This window comes from Vitis vinifera, chromosome 14, assembly GCF_030704535.1.
Source record: "Vitis vinifera cultivar Pinot Noir 40024 chromosome 14, ASM3070453v1".
Classification (NCBI taxonomy): domain Eukaryota; kingdom Viridiplantae; phylum Streptophyta; class Magnoliopsida; order Vitales; family Vitaceae; genus Vitis; species Vitis vinifera.
In genome coordinates, this window is record NC_081818.1 from 29,089,474 (window position 1) to 29,112,617 (window position 23,144).

Sequence of the window (23,144 nt, forward strand, 5' to 3'; positions counted from 1 at the left end):
CGTAAAATATAAATTGGTTTTCAAATGAGATGGTTAAAACCCATTTAAAATTTCTGCATTTCATATATTACTTTATATTTTTAAAAGCAAAAAATAAAAAATGCATCAAACCATACACTAAATTATCTTATTAAATTATAAATGTAATATGAAAAAAAAACTTATATTAAAAATTATGGTTAAATACATCTTGAGGAACACCCTCCCTCTCACTTTTAGCACTTAAACTAATTCTTGCATCACTTATCTATAGTTTGCTCATCTACTTGTCATTTATTTCGTGAATTGTAAATTATTTTCTTTATGATATTACATGTTAGATTAGACTTATTGGGATGGATTCAACCCAATGTAATCTTGCCTAACCCAAACTTTAACTTCGATTACTTTGATTAATCCGATGAATTTATTCTCAACCCAAGTTTAGAAAAATGATATGAGTTTGAACTTCAATTAAACATCTTAGATTAGACTCTTTGAGTACAAGAAACCCGAACACCAGAGTTAAAATTTTTCATCGAGTTTCATTCTATCTTAACTTGCAGGCTATTGATGACTTTTCCCCATGAAATACAAAATGGATTCATGTAACAGCAGTTGTCCCACTTCAAAAAGCCAAGTCAAGAAATGGTTTTACTCACACAAATCCAACCCATTCACAACTTGATTATGAAGTTGAGACCAGTTGCAAGAATATTTTATCAGTTGATTCCATGGAAAACATCGACATTTGAAGCTCCGTAGAGGCAACAAACTCCAAACTACACCCACAGTCACCCCCCTAACTGGGGTGACCAAACTCTAACCACAACTCATTACCGAACAAAACCAATCTCAACTAGACGATGAATCCAAGAGAAATGCTGCAGCAGCAGCAGCTAAGAAGCTCATACAATGAGTTACCTTAGTGTCGCGTAACTGACCACCGCCCATCATCAAGGAATGGTCCATTTGATACTCCAACTGCCAGAGAAAACAAAAACTTCATGCCATTCTGGAGAATTCCCATCTCAGGATATGCCAAATATTGCTTGTTTTACATGGTAGGTAAAGGCCAAACATCTCATTCTTGATCTTCCATGGTTTCTTGTCCTCTGCTGCGATGAGATGTGCCCATTGAGACTATTCCTTGCCGTGTTGTGGGGAACAGTACTTGAAGTTTAGGCATCACCACTGTATATGGATATACAAACTTTAGGTTAGAAAATTGTGAGGATCCAGTATATACCATATGGGATCTTTAGTCTATCCCCCAACAAATATGCCTAATTTAGAAGTCATTAGGTTAAGAATCAACATTTTTTGTGTCCAAGTTACCAGCAGGCTGAGATACATGAAGTGAAAATAGGCTGGTTGAGTTGCTAGTGATCACTAATCCATCAGTTGTGATACCTAAAAAGTTCAGAAATGGCCTAATGGACACGAGTTTATGAATGAATTGAGTTACTTGATTACCATTGTTCACAGAGCTGTAAGTGTCCCATACTTTTTCATTCACATCTTGGGTGCCAATCAAAGCTTGCTATAGAACAGTTTAAATAGGAAATTTTATCATTTGGGAGACTGAATGTTACCAGGTTTTCCTCTGAGGTAGCAGCAGTAACCTTGTAACTTCAAATGGCGAAGCATCCAACCAGCCGTGTAAATCCAATACAACCCCCTGAAAGCATGAGTTTTGGATCTTTGGCTGGCAAACAGGGTGGACAAGTCAAATTCGTCTTACAATTGCCTTGGATTCATCGCTATCCCTTGGCTTTCCCTAAAACTCCAGTTGTAACAACAAAACAAAACATAATAAAACCAAAAGGAAGTAGACATATTATATACATGTATATATAGAGGCACCTGCAGACTTTTTCTTTAAGGTTAAGCAACTGAGAAGGGAAGGATCAGGGAAACAAGAGATGGAGATGATGAGGGTGAAGAGTGAAGAAAACCTGGGAAGGCGCCGCATGTGTGTGGCAGATGCTGAAGCTCAAGGGACACGCTGTGTCAAGAGACGACGAAGAGATCCAGCTATAGTCACACTTGGTTGTGATGATCAAAGTCAGCAACAGCAGCTGCCAAACCAACAACCTGATCAAGCATCTGCTGCTACCACTGTGAAGAGAAGTTCAAGATTTCGCGGTGTCAGCAGGTCCAAAGAAGAGATACCATACTGCTATCCTTAGTATTTAATCAATTTTCAACTTTTCACTTCCGTTTGATTTCCTAACATGCACTTAACTGTGACCAACCAGGCATAGATGGACAGGTCGGTTTGAAGCTCACTTGTGGGATAAGTTTTCTTGGAATGTAACACAGAAGAAGAAAGGGAAACAAGGTAGATATTTTTTCTTTCTTATTTAGGGCTTCATTTTTACTCTTTTCGTTGGGATACTTACACCAGCAGTTCCTTTTCTCCCATCGGATTGTGGTCTGGAATCAATTTTCGGGAATCAACAGTTTACCTTGGTGAGTACTTCTATTCGCTAATTGCTAGAACCTAGAGGTTTTCTGCTCATTCAGTAACTGTAATAAAGAGAAGTAACATTGTTTTGGAAACTTTCAGGAGCCTATGATGAAGAAGAATCTGCAGCCAGAGCATATGATTTAGCTGCACTCAAGTATTGGGGGGCATCAACTTTCACGAATTTTCCGGTATGCTAATCAGTTATCTCACCCAAAACTGAGCTTTGTGAATTGCCATGCATATGCAAGTTGCATGATACCAAACCTTTGATCTTACTCTCTTGAATTCTTATGCAGGTTTCAGATTATGAGAAAGAGATTGAGATAATGCAGTCGGTGACAAAAGAAGAGTACCTAGCCTGTTTAAGAAGGTAAGGCTTCGGGATCCTAGTGCACTTGGTTTATTCATGGCTACCCTCCTTTAACATCGCTAGGTTTTTCTCTATCAACAGAAAGAGCAGTGGCTTCTCAAGGGGTGTGTCTAAGTACAGGGGAGTAGCAAGGTAAACATCCTTTTTCCCTTCTATTTGGTGAATCAATTTTCCTATATCAGGAAGAAATTTATACTAAAGATGTTTGGGGGATTAAATGCAGGCATCATCACAATGGGAGATGGGAAGCAAGGATTGGGAGAGTTTTCGGAAATAAATACCTCTACCTTGGCACATACAGTAAGTTGCAGAGCAAAATCAATAAAAACTGGAAACTTTGTTGAACAACATTAGTCTGAAGCTTTTTTTTTTTTATATCTAAGAACACATTTTACCTTTTGCAGGTACACAAGAGGAGGCTGCTCGAGCCTATGATATTGCAGCAATCGAATACAGAGGGATCAATGCTGTGACCAACTTTGATTTGAGCACATATATCAGGTGGCTAAATCCAGCAGCAAACAACCCAGTTGTGCCTCATGAGTCTCGAGCAAACACAGAGCCTCAAGCATTGGCATCCTCCAACTTTGTCCTGAGTGAAGAATCAGAACCCTTGTTTTTCCACAGCAACTCTTTCACCATGGATGATCTCAACCCTCCTCATAAACAAGAAGTATTCCAGACAAAAATCCCTATAGAACCATGCAGCAAGTCTTCCTCTCCCACTGCGCTTGGGTTGCTGCTTCGGTCTTCAATATTCAGGGAACTGGTGGAGAAGAATTCAAATGCCCCTGAAGATGAAACTGATGCAGAAGACACAAAGAACCAACAGCAGGTAGGAAGTGATGATGAGTATGGGATCTTCTATGATGGGATTGGCGATATCCCATTTGTGTGCCCTTCGAATGGTGACCGTAATGAGTTGCAAGAAAGACTTCCACTTCCATTCACAATCAGTCAAGGAAATCCCTATGGAACAGCAGTATTAACAAGCATGCAATCCATCAACTAAAACATGCAGATGCTTTCAAGAATCTTCACTGCTTTCTGTTAGAAATTATTCAAGTACAGCTTCTCTTCGAAGACATGAAAGCAAGATTTTTCCCCACTTTTCCTTCCAGTTATGTAAAATAAGCTACTCTCAGTTGTCAACTTGTAATTGACCCACCTTAGAATCTTAATGATCATCTAAGAGTTTCTTCTCCAAGGATGAATGCAATCTAAATGTACAGAAGCTTTCCACTCAGCATGTAAATAGAGAGAAGCTTTACAGATCCAGCTAACAAATGAACCTGGCTTCCATGTCTTCTCTCTCAAGATGATTCCAATCTATATAAGCTAAGCTATAGACATTAAGCTAACAATTAGGTTGTCCACTTTGACAAATGTAGAAAGACTCCAGTTCTGTAAGCTCATTGATCAATTGAAAAATATTGTTCTTGGATACTCAAAACTGAGTTCCAATGGGTAACACATCTCTATACTCTTCTTAAAATTTTAAAACTATATGCTACAGTTGAAACATTGGGTTACAATCAAAAACATTTGTAAGGGAGACCCTACACTCGCATACTTTCTCTTTTCAAATCACTGGTTTGAACAATTGATCTATTTTTCTACACTTAAAACTAGATTAAACCACTCTATTCATTCTGACAAGTTAAACGTCACATATTGCTGGTGTTGATCCAATGTGAATGGTAACATCAATAGAGAACAGTATGGTTCCTCAGTGAACGGATCTTAAGACAACTAGGTTGATGTTTTCTATGAAGTTTCCTGCAACCCAAACTCTACCGCTGCCCAATGCATCAGGAAGAAAAAATTTCAACAGCATCACTATGGTTTCCATAAAAGTTGAACTAAAACAACAGACTAGATGTTAGCAACACTAACTGCAAAGCATATTTCATCTTACTGAACCAGCATGCCCAGATTCATTTGCTAAATTAGAGCTTGAACATGGCGAAAAGTAAGAAGAACATGAGACCAATAAGCATAACCACAAGGATAGTTTGGATAGCAGCACATGTCTGGATCCAACTAAAAATTGGTTTCTGGAGTTGCAACTTACCTCTTCTACAGAAATACGTGCATGATATCATACCCAACTAAAATAAACTTATTATGAAAAATGCTTTTGCCAGACAATATTTTATATAATCAGGAAAATCTTCTAGAATTTCTTTTATGGGAACCCATAACAAACCAATAAACAGACACCCCTGTAAATGAAGCTATTAAGAATCTGTGGCATCAACCCCAAAAACTCCCTCACTGATATTTGACCTCCTATGCCATTAGGACGTTAGGTTTGACATGTTATGAAAGTGTCACAACCATGTTACTGCATCCTTATTTTGAAAAAGAGGATCTAACACCCACAAAACTTTAGCTTTGAAGCCACTGAACCAGACAACTCATCTATGATGTTGAAAACCTAAGTTCAATTTATTCTGCCTCTACTACCATACGCATGGCAGTGAGTCAATAACGATGTTAATAATGAATAAAGAATGTGAACTTTCTTTTTAAGTAGTTTATAAGACTGTACAGTTTTTAATACTGTTCTTCATAAAGTCATTTACAAGCCAAACACTGCAGTGACATCATTAGCATAAAAATCAATCCACAAAACATAAGTTTAGCAACATCAACAGACAACAAACAGTATGAAAATGTGGGCAATTGCACAGAAACAGCTAAAACTCGGGCAGCAACCCATGAAACCAAAAGATGAACCAAACAAATATTCGGTGAGGCTTGAGAAGAAATAGGAAATAATGCAAAATGCTTGTTCTAATTGCAATACATTTCTAGTCAAACTGAATACTGGTTTCCGAGCTTGTAAGTTACCTCTCACAGAAATACATATGTCATATTGAATTCAACTGTTACAAGGTTCTTATCCATCAAAAGCCTTCAAAATTGCTTCCTTTTGTTTCTAAAAAGTTTGTCTCTTTTTGTATAAACATAAAAGAGAGCAAAAACAACTACTACAGATCCAGAAAATGAAGCCCACGGAAATGGGGGGTCCTTGAAACAAACCAGCGATGCCTCCATTTCTTGTGATGCATGATAAACAAGAGAGTGAATTGCATACAGATCATGATCTGAAGACCTCAAGAAATACAAAGCCATTTCAAAATCGAAATGAGACAATGAAGAAACTGCTTTGTCTAACTTGTACTTGAATAAGTTCCACCTCTGTACAAACTCAACATGACGATTATGTTTAAGAAGATTCCTTTCCCCGCCATGAGCAGCTATGGATTCTAGGACATCAATAGCACTTGTAAGGCTGTAATTCAATGATGTCAGAAGAATGTTTCTCCGGGCTGCATCTTTCTGCACAAAGGACAATGATAAGGTCTCCGAGAATGGCCCAAAAGGAGTCTGTCCAACACTCCATGTATAATCAACTAAAGTGCTATTATGCCTTGGACTCCATGACAAATGGGTCGGCGACACTCCCCACATACTCTGCAGGATTGAACCAACCAGTGGCCTCTCAAGCTCTCGTGTTTGAGTAAACATATGGCGCCCATTACAACTATAATCACTCACAGTCTGCGTATTCCTTGTTCTAACAGCAATAACCATATCCTTAAAAGCAACAGACTGGTGATACCGATCAAGTAACAACAGTGCATTGTGATCCAAATCAAACACATAAACCGGCAGAACCCTACCAAAGTCCTCTTCCGGTATGTTTGCAAATCTCCTAAACTCCTCAGCCGAGTCCGACAATATCTGATGCAAACGCTTAGAGTCCAAATACTCACTAACAATCAAAGTATAGTTATCAAACAAGAACCTCGAAGTATATGAATTAGTCGACCTCGAAATTGCGAAAGAACAGATGGCGCAATCAGCATATCTCAACTCATAAGTCTTAAACCGCAAAGACTGATCCCCCAACAATAATCCACCGTCATTAACCTCATCCATAAAAGTCCTCTCTATTGATTGCCAATCCAACCCATTAGAGTCCATATTCAAGTCCCCATGAACATGTATAAACTGAACAATCAATGAATTCTCAAAAGGCACAGGAATTCTCAAGGAGGGCACAACAAGAACCTGATAGGCGCTATAGACCAATGATGCGAAGTCCGCAAGCAAGGCCTTCTGCGACTTGGGTCGGCCGTGCAACGACGCCAAAGGATGAAACTCGCCTCTGGGCAGAACCCCATCACCGGATAACGCCGGCCCGTAGTCCACAGGCCCGGCAGCCAAATCCACCCACAAGTACCGATCTTTTCCGGTCCAGAGACTGCCGAAACACTTGGTGAAGGCGGGGGAGGACTCGCCGGATCCGTAGTTGTAGGCGTAGGATTTGGATTGAGGACCCAAATTGAGCAAATAGATGTACACCTCTTGATGGGGTTTCTCCTTTTCGAAGTGTTGTCTGATGATGTTGTCGACGGCGGCGTAGGGGATGGAGATGAGAGAGGATCGGAGGGAATTGGGCGTATTAGAGATTTGGGAGCGAAGGGCATCGGAGACTTGAGAAGAGAGGGAGGGAGGAGAGAGAGACACGTCGAGGTGGAGGGAGTGTTTGGTGAGGTGGCGGTGGTCTGTGGAGAAGGGGGAGATCACGTGGAAGTGGTCGGAGGAGGAGACGGCGGAGAGGAAAGAGGAAAGAAGAGAGGGCGCGTCCGATGGAAATGAAGGGCCGACGAGGATGACATGGAGGGAGACAGAAAGGGAGAGTTGGAGGGAGGAGATGAGGTGGCGATGATGGGTAGTGGCGGAGAAGAGGGTTTTTCTGAGGTGGGAGGGAAGTGAGAGGAAGGAGTCGTTGGTGGCTTGTGGATCCAACCGAGATTGTTGGCTCAGGAATGAGTCCAGACCCAGGATCGGAGACGATAAGGAAATGGTAGTGGTAGCAGTGAGAAGAAGGAGAAGCACGGCGGCAGCAGCGCCGGCGGTGGTAGCCATTTTGTAGTGGTGGGTCTGGTTCCGTGGACTCTTCTAAGGTTTTGGGGCTAAAGCGCCTGCAGTCATTTCTGAAGAACACCAGCTACTGGCAAAGGGCATGTTTGGCTTGCCTAAATAAGCAATCAATAAGAGTCAAAATCATATTTCTTTATATTTGATGACAATTCTATTGGATTTTATTTTTTTGAATTTAACCTTTATTTCTTCCTACTTAATTTAAGACTTATTCCTTCTAATTGGTCCCATTTTTTCAAAATCAAATGATTGAAATATGAAATTCTCAAAAGCTTTCAAGGTAAAGTAGTGTGTTGAAGGATTGGAAACACTAGCCACTGCTGGAAGGGCAAGATTTTGGGAGTCCCTTTGCAAGGGCACTTCATGTTGTACTGGTTTGGGGTCTTCAGGATAAAACCCCATCTAGAATTCTCATGTGATTTGCTTTTATTCTTGGCAATTGTGGAATGCTTGAATAGAGAATAGTAATGAGATATATTGAATGTGTTAGGATTATTTTTTTAAAAATAAAAGTATGTTTAAAAAATTCATGATTATGAAAATAAATCCTGGGTATTATGATTTCTCTTCATTTTCATCCTATTTTCATTCTCATTCTTTCTCATCAAACATACTCTAATCCTATTTTCATTCTCATTCTCACTTTGTACCAAACACACCCTAACTTCAATTTGTATGTGAATAAAACTGAGCAAACTTAGAGCCATTAGAACATCAAAACCCTAAACCCTAGAGTGATCAATTTCTTTCTACTTCATTCCTAATAGAAAATAAATTTAGTAAAATGAAGACAAATGCTCAAAGTTTTAAACCTATTCTCTCTTTTATTTCTTTTCCTCATTCTCTTCCCCTGTTTCACACAATTTCTCAGGATCCAGATACCCTTTACTAATCGGATAAAAAGAATTCTCCATGAGAGCCATTCTCCGAGTCTCAAGCCAGATATCATCTACATGGGAACACAGTTTTGGTAAAGGGATTCAGGTCAAGATTAAACAATCATTAGCAACAAACAACTCAGCCTTACTAGCCTTCTATTATAATGATAGACAAAATGGCAGAGACCCTCTTGCCTTTACCCAAGCATTCATCCTTCTACACAAAATGAAAATTAAACGGAGAATTGGAAGTAGAGAAAAGCTTGGTGATGTTCAGAGAAAATAACAAGATATGTATTCAGTCATCAGAGTTTTCGGTATCACCATAGCATTGAGGATCCCAAAATTTTGAGGCGGGTTTATCTTCATGTGAAGAAGAAACAGGGCATGTAGCATCAGTGAAGTCCCTAAACCATACAAGCCCATCCTCTGTACCACAGCTAGCAGTGACAATCCGACACCCATCAGCGGCCATGGCAGAACACCCAGGGTTGGAATTTGGTCCCTCATCTGAACTGCAAGCCAAAGTATTTGTTTGTGTCCCAGTGTCCAGCTCCCAAACATTAACGTGATCATCCTCAGGGCCTCCTGTAACAATTTTGTATGGATCCATGTGCAAGAGCGTTACTGGGCCCGTGTGCCCATCCACCTCGATCACTGGTTCTGGTTTAAGAGTCTCCTGACTTTTCCTAATGTCCCATAGCATCGCTCTGCAGCGTTAAACACATTTTTTCAGTTACTTGTCTTAGAATCAATTGTATCTGTCAAAAACCTGGAATTTGATGTATCCAAACACTTTAAACTTGGAATTCTAGCCAGAAGGTTGTCTTACCAAACTGTTTGACATGGCACGTAGGGTCAATTGATTCAACACCTAAAAGTTTAATCGACTTTCTGAGCTAATTCACCTATTCACTGAGGTTGTGCTTCTTGCATTTACCATGCAGCAGTCTTTTATGCATTAGGAGCAATATAAAAACTAAAAATAAAAAAATTATAAGACAAAGGAAAGATAATCGAGGAGGAAGAAATAGTAGTGGACACAAAATTATTAATTTGTCCATCATCTTATAAACACTTATTTGCAACTGAAAATCAAAAGATAACTAGTCGTTCAACATTAGAAAGAGGAAATTGTCAATTTTGTAAGTGTTTTATTAGCAAGGTGACATCATAATAAACCGATGTAGAGATCTCCTCATATCTCACATCATAGGATTCCCAGAACTACACTATTCATTGAGGTTGAGGTTGTGCTTCTTACAATGCATTTACCATGCAGCAGTCTTTTATACATTAGAACAGGTCATGAAACACATACAAAGTATATCCCTATACTATTACTGAGAAAAAAGTAATTAAAATGTAAAAAAATTTGCTTTTCCATATGAAAGTCTTACTTGCCATCTCCACCTGTGCATATCAAGGATTTTGAGGGCAAAATATCAAATGAATACACTTCATGTTGTCCAATTGCAGCAGTGATAACTCTTTGCATCGTCCTCAAATCAATTGTGGAAACAGAGGAACCAGCAGCAACAAAAAGCAATGATTCATAACATTTCATGTCCACAGGTGCACCAAGAACAGAAGTCATTCCCACACAGCATGAAGAACGAACAGCAGATGATGTAGTTGTATCCCAAACTCTCACCTATTTGAAGCTCAAGAAGTGTCAGGTCTAACCTTGGGCTTACCCAGCAGCCAATGATATATTCTATAATTAATACTCTCTAACACACAAACAAATATGCCTCCACAACGATTATTTAGTTATTAGAGCCCTATTATAGTTTACCATCCCTCCTTAACAAGTAAAAAATTAGTGAGAATTTAAGAAAAAATTAAAGTGAAATCATAAAGCAATTTGTTTCAAGGATGATTATGGGTACCTTAGAATCTTTCGAAATTGTCACCAGAAGAGAAGTTTTATGCCTGGAAGTATGAAGAAAGAACACGTATGAATGTAATTAAAGATGAACACCCTTTCTTGAGAGGACGCAAACACTCGAAGAACTACTTATGTAAGGAGCTTCATAATTATTAATTATTAGTACATAGTATCAATAGTCATGATAATGTTAATAGCACATATAAGAATAGATTTTTGGAACATCTGAGAATGACTTGAATATATCACTGATATTCCAATACTGTTTACTGCTTAATAATTTAAGTAATTAGTAGCTTTCAATTGCAACATGAAGCATTCCAATATTACAAATTTAATGATATTAGTTTCATTAGAGCTGGGAATGCATGTGCCCAACCCACCGACCCAACTAATTAAAAATACATTTATTAGAAATTTGCAATCGAGTTGGATTCTGGGCATCATAAAACCCAAGAAAAGATTTTCTAAACCAGGCTGGTCCAAGTAGAACATTGTTGACACTAAAAATCAAAAGATTTAAGAAACGTCATATTCCCTCCAATCATGCTAATTCTTCCATATCAAACTATACAAGTGCAAACAGCTAAAACCTAATAGACCATAAGCAGAAACTTTGGTCACCACTTCATTAACTAAGAAGCCTGAAAAAATGTAGTTGCAATAAAATTTTGTCAAATGCAAACTCTCATAGCTATTAATGCTCCAGATTCTGACAAAACAAACAAAATCATACCCAGCAACTGTCATCAATTTTACAGGTTTCGCATGCCCATAAAGAGTTGCCTTTAAAGCCTGCTGGCCACGTTTCCCACTTGAGCTAAGGGACCAAAGTCGAACTGTACCATCTTCTCCTCCACTTGCAAATACTTTGCCACTACCATCACCCAGCAATTTATCTGAAAGAGTGGAAACTGGGCCATTATGACCTCTAAAACACCGCTGGCAAGAACCCTACAACCAGAGCATCGCTAATGGATTTCAGGAGTACCAACTTAGAAAATATATAAACAATAATCTAAGACCCTGGACATTCTCTGCCTATAATCAAATATTAGTAATCATAAAACACATTAAAGAAACAGAAGTTACTCATGATATCTATTCCTCCAATCTGTTCGGAGAAAAGGATTATAAGCATGGGCATTTAAAGACTCAATCAACTAGGAAGTTTAACGATTGAAGTCACAAATGCTCAAAAATTTTCAGCTATTCTTTGCTGAAAGGATTTAAAATGTTGTTATTTATATACCTTCCACCATAGACGAATGGAGTGGTCACAGCTTGAGGTTACCAAAACATTTTCTTCTCGTTGTGTCTCACTTCGAAATAAAGATGTTTCACTAAGCGGAAATAATCTACATACAAAATCATCATAGCTCAAGCATTACTAAACAATCTCTAGATGGTACTGAACTCTAAAAAAATTAATAATAAAGGGCCCTATCGAGCAGCCTATGATTCTAAAGGCTACTGAGAGCATGCTAATGGCAACAAAAGAGTGAATCAAGGGTAGAGATTGTGCTCCTAGTTGTCCAAATGTGGATAGAGGGCAGCAGAGTTAGGAAGAGAAATGTAGCATGTGGTGGTAGTAGTGGCAATCTACATGACCAGGTAAATTTCAGGCTTGTTTGGTAGCAAAACGAGAGTTTTTTTCCACTTTTTTTTTTTTGTAAAAAAAAAAAGTATTCAGTGGCACATTCCTGAATATTACTTTTAAAAAATTTCCTAAAAATGAATCATTTAAAAGAAAAAAACAAAAAGGTCAAAACATTGTTTTCATGTTTTAGAAAATGTGATTGCTTTTAAAAATTGAAAGCAATAAAAAATGGAACATGTTTCTTGTTACAATTACAAAAGTGAAAATATTTTTAAAGATTCAATTTCGTTTTTGTTACCATAAAGGCCCCTTTTTTTCTTTGAAGATTTTGAAAACATCTTTGCATTTTGAAATTGCCCCAGTTTTCTAGAACTTGTTTCCAGAGAAATAAAAACAAAATCAGAAAGCAACATTCGCAAACATATTTCTGAAATTTTTTTTATTTTTTTATTTTTCTTTGGGGAACAAAAATGAGAAAGCATAAAATACTAACAACCACAAACAAGTCCTAAATAGAAAGGTTACATTTCATGAGCTTTTTTCTTTCAAAACTCAATGTGATTACAAAAAGTGCAGGGCATAATAAAATAAGACTTGATCTCAGCACACTTAAAGTATATAATCTCATACGAAATGATAAAATGCCCCCAACAAAAAACAGAGTGATGAATGGACAAAATATCTACTGCAAAGCAAGAGAAACCACTTAAGTTCTCACCTCATACAAGTAATTCTTGCATTATGATCATTTAGGGTGACAACAAAGTCTCTTCCACTAAAAATGCTACCCATCTTCATTATTTGGATCACTGAACCCTAAATAATAATGACCAAAATAATAAGTCACAATGGATGTAAATGATAATAGAAAACAATCAAATTAACTTCCTTTTTCATCTACAACTATAAGCAGCATATAATCCCAACACTAGACCATAAAAATGCTTTATGTCATTTATCAAAAGAGAAAAAATTTCAAAATCCCTCTTGAGTATCGTCAAAATAAGCAAAAGAAGAAAAGAAATATCACTTAACAATTTACAAAAGCAAGCTTTCCACCTTTCCTTAAACCCAGACTCCAAATGGGAAAAAGTTTCAAAAATCCCCTTGACTACTATCCTATGCTTTTGCACCATTACCCTAAATTCTATGTAACATGAAAAGCAACACGGAAGAAGCACACCCACGTAGGGAAGTGCTCTATATACCTGGGAAAAAATGATGTCATTATTTTTGTCCAATAATAAATGGTTGAAAGGCTTGGCATCTGTATGGAATTGAGCAGCTAGTGGATCAACAAACTTGAACTGCCTCAAAGCTGTGCGCCTAGCCAAGTAGGATTCCCTCACCCCAGAAGCTTGGGAGAAAGTAGACGGCATTTGCAGCGGCCAATGCTCACTGTAAAATTCATTCCAAACATACATAAACGAACCCACAAAAACCCAGGAGCACCCATCTATGAGTTATGACTAGGGCACCCTGATCATCTCTCTCAATACCCCCAAAGAGAAGGTTAAAGCCTCTGGAATGCCAGGTAATTCGAAAACCCAATTCTTCATATGGTATTTGAGGGCATGACAAATTGAGGTTAACATTCAATGTAAAATTAAATTCAAAACATACAATCAACAAACCCACAAAGACCCATCATGTATCTCATTACCCAAATGCCTGAGAATCCATATTTGGCGTATTTGTGATGTGAAATTTGGTAAAAACAAGGGTAAGAGAGAAAAGAATGGGACCTGAACCAACGCTGCCAGATGGAATCAGAATAGGCAACAGTTTTGAGGAATTTGCAGGACATGGCCATGTTGGAGAGGTCTTGGAGGTCGAGGTAGCGCCCACACTCGGCCAGAGAGTCGGCGTCTAAGTCGGTGATGGTGGTGGAAGTCTCCATCCTTCACCAGTCTGCCGCAAAGCACAGAGCCTAGTTTTGCAGTGGTGAGACTGGGGAGAGGGAGAAAAGAGAGAGAACAGAGAGTGGCCGTCAGGCGCAGTTTTTGGCGTGAGCCTGTGCCACCGACTCATGCACACACCATCTGTCCTCCTATGTGACTTCTCGTATGGCCTCTAGATATTTACAAGTTTTTTGTAATTGAATTTTTTTTTTTTAGAGGAGGAAAATGTTAAAGCTAATTCCAATTGAATACAAAATCTAGATCACTGAATACATAAGATAAAATTTAAATAGTAGATTAAGATATACGACTTGAAATGGGTAGATCAAAAATTAAAATCTACGTCATGATTAAGTATGGGGACTAAGTTGAGAGCTTCAAATATAAAAAGCACAACATTTGAAATGGGTAGTTTCCCACGTGCCAATCATTCCATTCTTTTTGACCCAATATAACCTAGCTCTCAAATAGAAGAAAACTCCATAATCTACGAAATCCAATTAACAGTATGACCACAATTCATGAGCTATGATGACCCAGCTTTTTCATTAATTTTAGAAATACAAGGACATTTATCAACTACTGTAAGTTTTATAACGAAGATCAGTGTGGTTTAATGCACCAATCCAGTCCAGCTTCTAGCTCTCCATTTTCACATCAGAAGAAAGATTTTAGTTTTCAGTTTTCATTTTTGTTCTTTGGCAGTTTTCCCACCAATCGTGAAAAAAATAAAAGTGAAATTTGAAAGGATTTGAATCAAGTAGGTTTTGAAGCTAATGTTTGAAGGAAATTCACTAGCAACAATCAATAGGAAATTGGAGAGTCAGAAATTACTAAATAATCTGTGTATGATTTTATTGTCCATTTAGCATGACATGAACCCTATAAATGAACTTGTCTAACAATATTCTCCATTTAAGATTTATTGAGACCCTATATTTGATTTGGTCTAAGCCAACAGATAACCATAATTTTTTCCTTCTCCTGATGCATCAGAATACAAAATATTAAATTCAAACCCATGACTGGGATATATTTGACAAAGCTGAGTACAACCATTCTCCCTCTGAATGACATAAAAAGGATATGAGATACTTATTTTCCACATGGGAAACTTGAAAAGAGTGCCTCAAGGCCCAACCTCTAGACTAATAATCAGACATACAGAATGGAATACCAAGGAGATTTACAGAAGATTTGTGTAAAAGCCCATGGAGTGTTTTCTAATGGCCAGTGATGAGAAACTAAAATATGAAGACGACGCTGTCATGAACTCGAGACTTCTGGTTCTGAGCCACACATTCAGATATCCACATCAGATTCCTGATCTCCTGCTCCCTCAACCTCATGTAAGCAAAGAAAACACCATAATGGAACTGCAGCTCAGAAAGGGAAACAGATATTCCATTGTTAGTGAAACTGAGTATGGGAGTCAACTAGAATATTAAAAGCAACCCCGATCAAAGCTAGATGAAGTCAGGTCCAGCCATGAGTCTGTTCTCACAAACCATAGATGTGCATCAAACAGAGTTTGGAAAGAAATTTTGGTTGTTTTGTTTCTGAAATACTAACCTGTTGCTCAAACGCCAAACAAAGCCTCTTCACCTCCTCTTCATAAAATGCCTTGTCAAGCATCTGGCTCTCTCCATAGGACATTTTAGCGAAAATGGACTGGTAGGGAGGATATTTTTCCATCACACCACGAACCTACAATAGTGAACACAGAAAAGGACTAAGAAAGAGAAACCCCCTATAGTTCCAAGACATTGTTGTAAATTCCTTCATTTATATTCTGCCTCTTAATATTACCAGTCAACTATCCGGAAGAAACCAGATTAGTTGGATTATAAGAGAAAACATCAAGTATCCCTTTAATGGAGACTAGATTCGAAGATCATCAGCACCTTTCATGACAAAACTGTAAGCCATCCCTTTTATGTTTTCAAATTAAAAGTCAAAAAGTACCTGGTCAATATCTTCACAGACAGCAAGTTCTTCATGACCATAGGGGTAACTGTTTACACAAGCAAACCAGGGTCAATGATAAAAATTCCAAAGAGCATTATAATATCTACCAATGACAAAAAGAAGCAGCACAAGCAAAAACTTACAGTAAACCAAAATTAGAGTACAATTTCTTGCGATCATCTCTTGTAAGCTCAGTACCAATGCTGCAAAACACAAACCGCACAATGGATAACAAGATTGCTTGAAGTTGGAAGATCATTAGCACTAACTATGAAGAACCATCAAGAGGAAATTATTATAAATCTATTAAAACAAATTTGCCAACAGCAACAGTACCTATTTATGGTTATATTGACAGCCCTTCTATCAGCCTCAAAGGCAAGCAGGTCAGACATGATTTCCGAAGTGGCACCACCAAGTTTCTAATTAAAAATGAATATGTTACACATAGCATAAGAAAGAAAAAGAGCTTTTGACATGTGTATATATACATACATATAATGGTATTGTGTTCTTATATTCTTGATATAGCAATCAGCCCTTACCTGACAAAACTGGTAAAAGTCCTCAAGGTATGCCTTGTAAAGAGTATTCCTCATAATTTCAATGTTCATGTCATCCAAGTCCTGCAGAAACACAAATCCAACACAAACTTATCAATATATATATATATATATTGAGAGAGAGAAAGATCTCAGGTTTCAAAAGAATCATGTTATATAATCAAACATATGGATAATTAGTGGGGGTGTCAGGAACAAGTAAGAGTCCGTTTGGTAGTGATTCTAGGAAACACTTCTAAAATTTTTATCACTTGAAATTTTTTTTCTTTCAGGTATTAAAAAGGCTAGAAACACTTCCTAGAATTAGTGCTAAACACACTCTAAGTTTCCAGGTCTCCAAATCTTCACACCTAATTTTAGGATAATGGAATTCAGCTAAAAATGATCTCAATAATGGGTATAAACACTTGGATATAACATCATAAGAGAAAAAAATAAAGAAAAATCGATTTTATATATATGATAACCAAGGAATCTTCCATGGCCAAGCCCTTAGGACTCTCCATGGGGACCCAAGCCTTGGGGTGCTAACCGCTCCATAATAACTAGTACTAGGTAAATTCAAGGTATCATCAGTCATAGGATTCAAACCCAGGACCATATGTCACTTATTGGGACCACACTTCCCAATGTTCGCCCTGACCAATTGGGCTACGCTAGTGAGTGAAAAATCAATTAAATATCAAACAAAAAAGCTCTTTTGATAAGAACACTTACTTTTTTTTTTCTTTTTTTATCTCTATCTTTTCTTTCTTATTCCTAAATATTTTAATGATAGTGAAGCAAACTCTCTTTTTTCAATGTAATTATCCACTAAGAAAATTGAAAATTAAAATAAATAAATAAATCAATCAAAATTAAATAGCTAGATCCAATGCAAAATAGAAGCATTTGATAAGGATCTCATATCCACATTCATGTCCTGTTGTGCCAACACAGATATCCTGAGAGAATCTGGTCATCATAGTGGATATTAAACTTTGTTCCACAATAATACTTACAATCTTATCTTCAATTATGATGTTAACAAATTCATACAAGAAGAATATCATAATTAAGATATTCATATAGCATATGCGAAAAACATTGAAAAAATTGTCATTTTACTTAGCTTTAACCAAATTAAAAGGTGAAATCTTCTTCAACTACCCTATCATTTCCAAATGCTAATTGCCTTTTATTAATTGCTCTTGAATTGATCATCTTCATGGCAAGCAATTGTCTTGAACAATAACCTTCTTAAATACTACAAGAAAAGAGGAACAGGTGGTAAATTACTTCCTAATAACAGAGACCATGTTTAACAACAACGAACAGATCTAGGGGAAAGACAAGTGTCATAAATCTATACCTCTGATGTAATTCGCTCAGAGAAGTATGGAGCCAATGGTGTGTCAACAAGAACCAATCTATAAAGCTCCCGCATATTCTGTGCAACTGCTAGAGTGGCAATGCTGAGCAACAAAAAAGCACAAGATGGAAAAGGCCTCATGAACTGCCAAAATATCACAGGGAACATTTTGTGAGCCATACATTACCTATCAAACATTCCCAAAGGGTGGCATTTCTCCAACAGTTCCTGGACATCTCTCTCATGTAAGGTTCCCGTAACAATCAGGACAACATTATCTATCATGTGACCATATCTGGACAAAAAGCAGAAATATCAGCTTTCCCGTAAGTTCAGAGTAGTTTCTTTTTTCTACTAGTGATCAAGTCCACAAAGTTCACAGTTACAAAATTCAGCCCCAGGACATCAAAAGCAAGTAGGGCTACACATTGGACTTGACCAGACAAATACCATCCATCCAACTCAATGTTTTAGGAGATAAGGTTAGACCAAGTTTGCACATGCATTTGCACAACCGAAGCATGTCTTTGAAAAATACATGTATGGTGCATCATGGCATGAGACTCTTTTTTATGTCATCATGTGGCATCATACAATTAGCTATAACAAATATTGTCACTCAGAAGTAGCAAATTGCCACACACAATCACATGACAACGAGAGGCCAGCTTGATACAAGTTGCTGCCCAAGGGAAAAGGCTTAATAATGCCTAATTTGGAATAGATGAAAGAAAGAAACAAAAAGGGGAAAAAGATGAAAAAAAATTGTGAAAGAAAAAGAAAGCAATAAATCAAATAAAAGAATACATCTTATCAATTCATTACATAATTATCTACTCATTAGTTGATGACAATGATGATCAAATAATAATTGACAAATCATTCAAATCCATCCGTTGATAATATAGTAAATAGCCAAGACAATTGTAGTGGCACTCACATAAAAGATTCCAAGACCTTCCAAATAAGGCTTTAGGTAATCACTTAATCACTTACATGCACTAAAAACAGCAGAATCACTCAGTAAAAGATTGCGATTCTTGGAAAACCCTTTTCTCCTTATTATGCTGGAATTTTAATTCACAAACAGAGTATACGGCTGATGCAAGTGGGATGGTTAAAGATGGATCAATTGAAGGCTAAAGATATAATCAATGTTATCAACAAAGCAAAGTCCACATACGTGATGTACTCTAAGAAGGTTGACAAGGGCTCTGTGGCTTGGCACAACATGTGCTTATACTCATCAACCAGTTTAACAGTGCATTTCTCTACAATCGTAGTTGTATGCAATGGGGAAGGTTCTGCAAGCAAGGACATCAAATTGTAAAATCAGTATAAAATATTAAAGCAAAAAAGTGCAACAAAAAAACAGGGAATCCAATTAATCAATCCAGGTTGAGAGCCAACAGCAGTAGAATGTAGCAGCATATAACATTAGTAGTTATAAAACATGTGAAATTCCAAACCTTCACAGCTAATATCAACTTTACCAAAATAACATGCCCAAATTGCATAAGCATGTTGGCTTGGCGGCCACTTTCAAGTATTTTATGATCTCCAGTCTCAAACCCAATGACAGTGTTTTCTCCTAAGCCCTAAGCTCCCAAGGCACCAAACCAAAAGATATAGAGAATATCAAGCTCTAGTTTCAACAACTACACACCTTGCTCAGACCATTAAATCTTCCATATATTTTGCCCCATCCTTACGACCAAAATATCCAAGGCAGGTCTGGATCCAGTGCAATGATGAGCACAAGGAAAATGTATATATATAATCTTAAAATAAAAATCGGAACTACCAATTCACTTCTGAATTGGTTGCAGACTGAGATTACTCAGTCGATTTCCTCACAGCCCTCACCAATTTACCTATATTTTTAGCATATTCTTCAATTTGAAGAACTAGAACAGCATAAAATAAATGACATAGTTTTCCACACGATGGGGATTCATCTGAATTGAATCCAGAAAAGCTCAATAACTTTCTTAATTAAAGATTAGAATTCTTATAATCCTCATGAAACCCTAACAAAGCTCATTTTTTCTGTTCTCAGTTCCTCTGCATCGTCGACCATACTTACACAAAATTTCACAACTTAATCAATAGCCATAACATTTTGCTTCAAAATTCAATAGATCATACGCAAAAAAAATTAAATCAGACACGACGATTCGCCAAACCATCAGACGTGCAATCAAAACGTACCGTTTTGGAGATAAGGACCGTACTCAGTAGCAGAGAGATGCATCTTAATGTCGTCTAGGGTTTCGCACTGGCACAAATTGTTGTAATCAGCGGCAGTGAGCAATCCAGATCTGTGGCCCCGCACGATGGCCTCAAGGTACCCGCCATGAATGTTGAACGTCATAGCTTCGAATCCGTACATTTTCGAAGGAAATTGGAGATCCGAACTGATAATTCAAGCGATCGAAGAAGAACCAGAAGAAACCCTCTTCGAGAAAAACCCTAACAGAGGAAGGTTAGAGATAACCGAGAGGAGAATAGTCTGATTCACAGAGAGGATTAGATCTGAGTTTTTAATTATTTGTTGTACGTTTATCCGGTTTTGCCCTCCTCTTTTTCTTTAATGACTATGGGGTCCCTGGTTTGTTCTTTTCTGGGCCGGAATGAAAGAGTTGGCAAATGGGTTGGGCTCAGGTGCAGGTATGCTGAGTCCATGATTCAATCATTGCCTAGACGTTTTCGAAAATAATTTTTAAGAATATTTTTTAATTATCTCTAGAATAAAAATTTATTAAAAATTTTAGATATAAAATTAATTTCTCCTTTAATTTTTCTAAAGATAATATACACTTATATATGGTATAAAAATTATCAAAATATTTTTTTTTCATATTTTCAATTATTTTTCCAATAACCAAACTACACACATACAGAATAGAAAATAAAGAAAAAAATAAAATTTGTAATCGATTAATATGATCTTTATGTTCACGAAGTATATCAACACTCAATAAATCACTAATTAAAAAAGAAAAAAAATGATTATAATAGTAAAACTTTAAAAAAAATACATCTCAATTGCATCACACACTATAAACAAAACTCTAAAATATAAAAATGGCAAATATATAATAGACACAAACTTGTCATCCGTAGTATAAAAGAAATTTCTTTGCCTTTTAATCCATCCCCACAACCTCAGCAAGAAGCTCGAACTTCGACATCCCGAACAAAATGTAACAAAACTAATTTAACCTTCACAATCAAACATTCTCAAAACACTTTACAAAAACACACGAAAACACTTAAAAATTTATTTTATAAAATAATATCTTTTAAAAACAGAGTTTTAAAATATGTGAATATTGACACAATGGTGGTTTACATGCCTAGAGGAAACCCATGCCCTAAAGGAGTGGAGCAATGAGCAAAGTCCAAATAGCCTTCATCAGAGTCGACCACCACATTCCCCACTACGGCATTTTGCCCATATGTTATTGTTAAAGAACATGAGATTCTTGTGAAGGTAGTCTGCTATGTTACTGAGACTACCCTTCCCATTTCTCAAAGCAAAAATATCTTTAACGAGCATATGACCCTTTACTTACCTCACAACCACCACTAGCCACCTACCACCCACTTAAAAAAAAAAAAAAAAATCATTTTTTTTTTAAGTGGGTGTTGTTAAAATACTTAAGTTATAAATTTCTTTTCAAATCTATCTCACTTTTTTAAGGGATCAATTAACTCCTCCATACTTAAGTTATAAAATACTCAAAACATTTTTTAGTTGTTTTTTTAAATTTTCATTCACTTATATTTTGAGAGCTGCTTTAAAAAATAATTATATAAACATGTAAAATAATTAAAAATAAAATACTAAGTATTAAATTATTTTTAAAATATTAAAAATAAGTTAAAAATATTTTAAATTTCTAAACAAACTTTTATTCTACACAACATCAGAGAATAATTTCCAAAAACCGTTTTTCAAAATTATTTTTAAAAACAGTTATCAAACAAATTCTTACTTATCATAATGTCATCTTTACTTTTATTTTTACTACTTAATTACATATACCTTAAAGAACATAATATGCATATTGAATTCAAATCTTATAAATTTTGACTTTAAAGAAAATTGATGTTTTAACATCGTATTAGAACTTGATTTGGTAGAGCGTCTTCTGTTCAAGTCATCTCTCTGTAATTTTCATATTTATGTTCCCATTTGCATACTCATAATTCCAAAATCATACCCACCTTGTATATGTATAAAAGTATTTTTAAATAAATGAAAAAATTAATTCAAAAGAATCAAATCATCCAAAGGCAATGAATAATAAAAGTATTTATAAATAAATGAATAAATTAATTCAAAGATAATCAAATCATGCAAAACCATAGAAGGTGCTCTTACATTTACCCACTATGATTCCACATGTGATTCTTGAAATAATTATTTAAAAGGATCATGTGCCAAACATTAAAGACACTTCAAGTGCCCACCGATTGAGAAAATATGAAGGATATGGTCATGTGCAAGTTGTATACATTTTTTCTAATTTAATTTCTTTAAGCCAATGTGATGGGGATCAAGTGGCATACAACCCTATACATTGTTTGGAGATTCGAGGACAAGGGATTAAAAATTCAATCAAAGTGTTATTTAATCCACACCCAAATGCTGTCACCTCCTTGTGAATTGGAAAACCCCCAAACAAGGTCTTAGGAGTTGGGGCCTTGATCTTTGTTGAATAATGGTCCAAGACAACATTAGTATATTTGATTAATCAAATAGATAGGATCACAAAGTCCAATCAAATTAAAGTTATAAAAATTATTTTCATTTTTTTAATGATTTTTTTGGGCTCAGATTTTGGAAAATTTGTGACCATGGTCTTGTGGGTCTTGTGATTTTCAGTATGTAGTGTGACAACATACAATTTTCTTAATTTTTCAATATGAAAATAAGGTGGCTTTCATATAACATGCTTGAAAAATAAAATATAAATTTGTCAATTTTTTATTTTATTTTTCCAAAAATTATGCTATTGTGCATATTAAATAATCTATGATGAATTTAAAATAATTATATTCTTAAAATTTAATACTTTGATTTAATTTTTAAAAGTAATATAAAATTTTATTGTACATTATTTACTCATTATATAAAAGATTTGAAATAAATTATATGAAGTAATAGGTAAAAATAATTTATTAGTTTTGAATTTATAAGCC

General features: G+C 36.3%; 5 protein-coding genes across 5 annotated transcripts; 2 read left to right on the forward strand and 3 right to left on the reverse strand.

The window, feature by feature from the left end:
• The first annotated feature begins 1,864 nt into the window (after positions 1–1,864).
• Positions 1,865–2,779, forward strand: LOC132255091 (AP2-like ethylene-responsive transcription factor At1g16060). The gene is made up of 4 exons (XM_059742745.1): positions 1,865–2,137; positions 2,241–2,323; positions 2,552–2,640; positions 2,756–2,779. Exons 1-4 carry the CDS (start codon positions 1,905–1,907, stop codon positions 2,777–2,779), a joined length of 429 nt encoding a protein of 142 aa, XP_059598728.1. The 5' UTR covers positions 1,865–1,904.
• On the forward strand, positions 2,376–4,026 carry LOC100254153 (AP2-like ethylene-responsive transcription factor At1g16060). Its single transcript, XM_010662724.3, has 6 exons — positions 2,376–2,454; positions 2,552–2,640; positions 2,749–2,822; positions 2,904–2,954; positions 3,046–3,122; positions 3,227–4,026. Exons 3-6 carry the CDS (start codon positions 2,779–2,781, stop codon positions 3,832–3,834), a joined length of 780 nt encoding a protein of 259 aa, XP_010661026.2. The 5' UTR covers positions 2,376–2,454; positions 2,552–2,640; positions 2,749–2,778; the 3' UTR covers positions 3,835–4,026.
• A 1,533-nt stretch (positions 4,027–5,559) lies between these two features.
• Positions 5,560–7,766, reverse strand: LOC100249048 (uncharacterized). The gene has a single exon (XM_002277101.4). The coding sequence runs from the start codon at positions 7,764–7,766 to the stop codon at positions 5,745–5,747; it is 2,022 nt and encodes a 673-aa protein (XP_002277137.1). The 3' UTR covers positions 5,560–5,744.
• On the reverse strand, positions 5,560–14,249 carry LOC100243896 (uncharacterized). Its single transcript, XM_010662725.3, has 8 exons — positions 13,896–14,249; positions 13,359–13,548; positions 12,869–12,966; positions 11,803–11,908; positions 11,287–11,504; positions 10,552–10,594; positions 10,060–10,313; positions 5,560–9,369 (listed from the first exon to the last, which is right to left on the reverse strand). The coding sequence occupies exons 1-8, from the start codon at positions 14,048–14,050 to the stop codon at positions 8,958–8,960; spliced, it is 1,476 nt and encodes a 491-aa protein (XP_010661027.1). The 5' UTR covers positions 14,051–14,249; the 3' UTR covers positions 5,560–8,957.
• An 809-nt stretch (positions 14,250–15,058) lies between these two features.
• On the reverse strand, positions 15,059–20,496 carry LOC100244110 (V-type proton ATPase subunit d2-like). Its single transcript, XM_002282532.5, has 10 exons — positions 20,145–20,496; positions 19,117–19,237; positions 18,121–18,228; positions 17,934–18,036; positions 16,565–16,645; positions 16,356–16,441; positions 16,163–16,222; positions 16,017–16,065; positions 15,624–15,758; positions 15,059–15,427 (listed from the first exon to the last, which is right to left on the reverse strand). Exons 1-10 carry the CDS (start codon positions 20,323–20,325, stop codon positions 15,296–15,298), a joined length of 1,056 nt encoding a protein of 351 aa, XP_002282568.1. The 5' UTR covers positions 20,326–20,496; the 3' UTR covers positions 15,059–15,295.
• Positions 20,497–23,144: the final 2,648 nt, after the last annotated feature.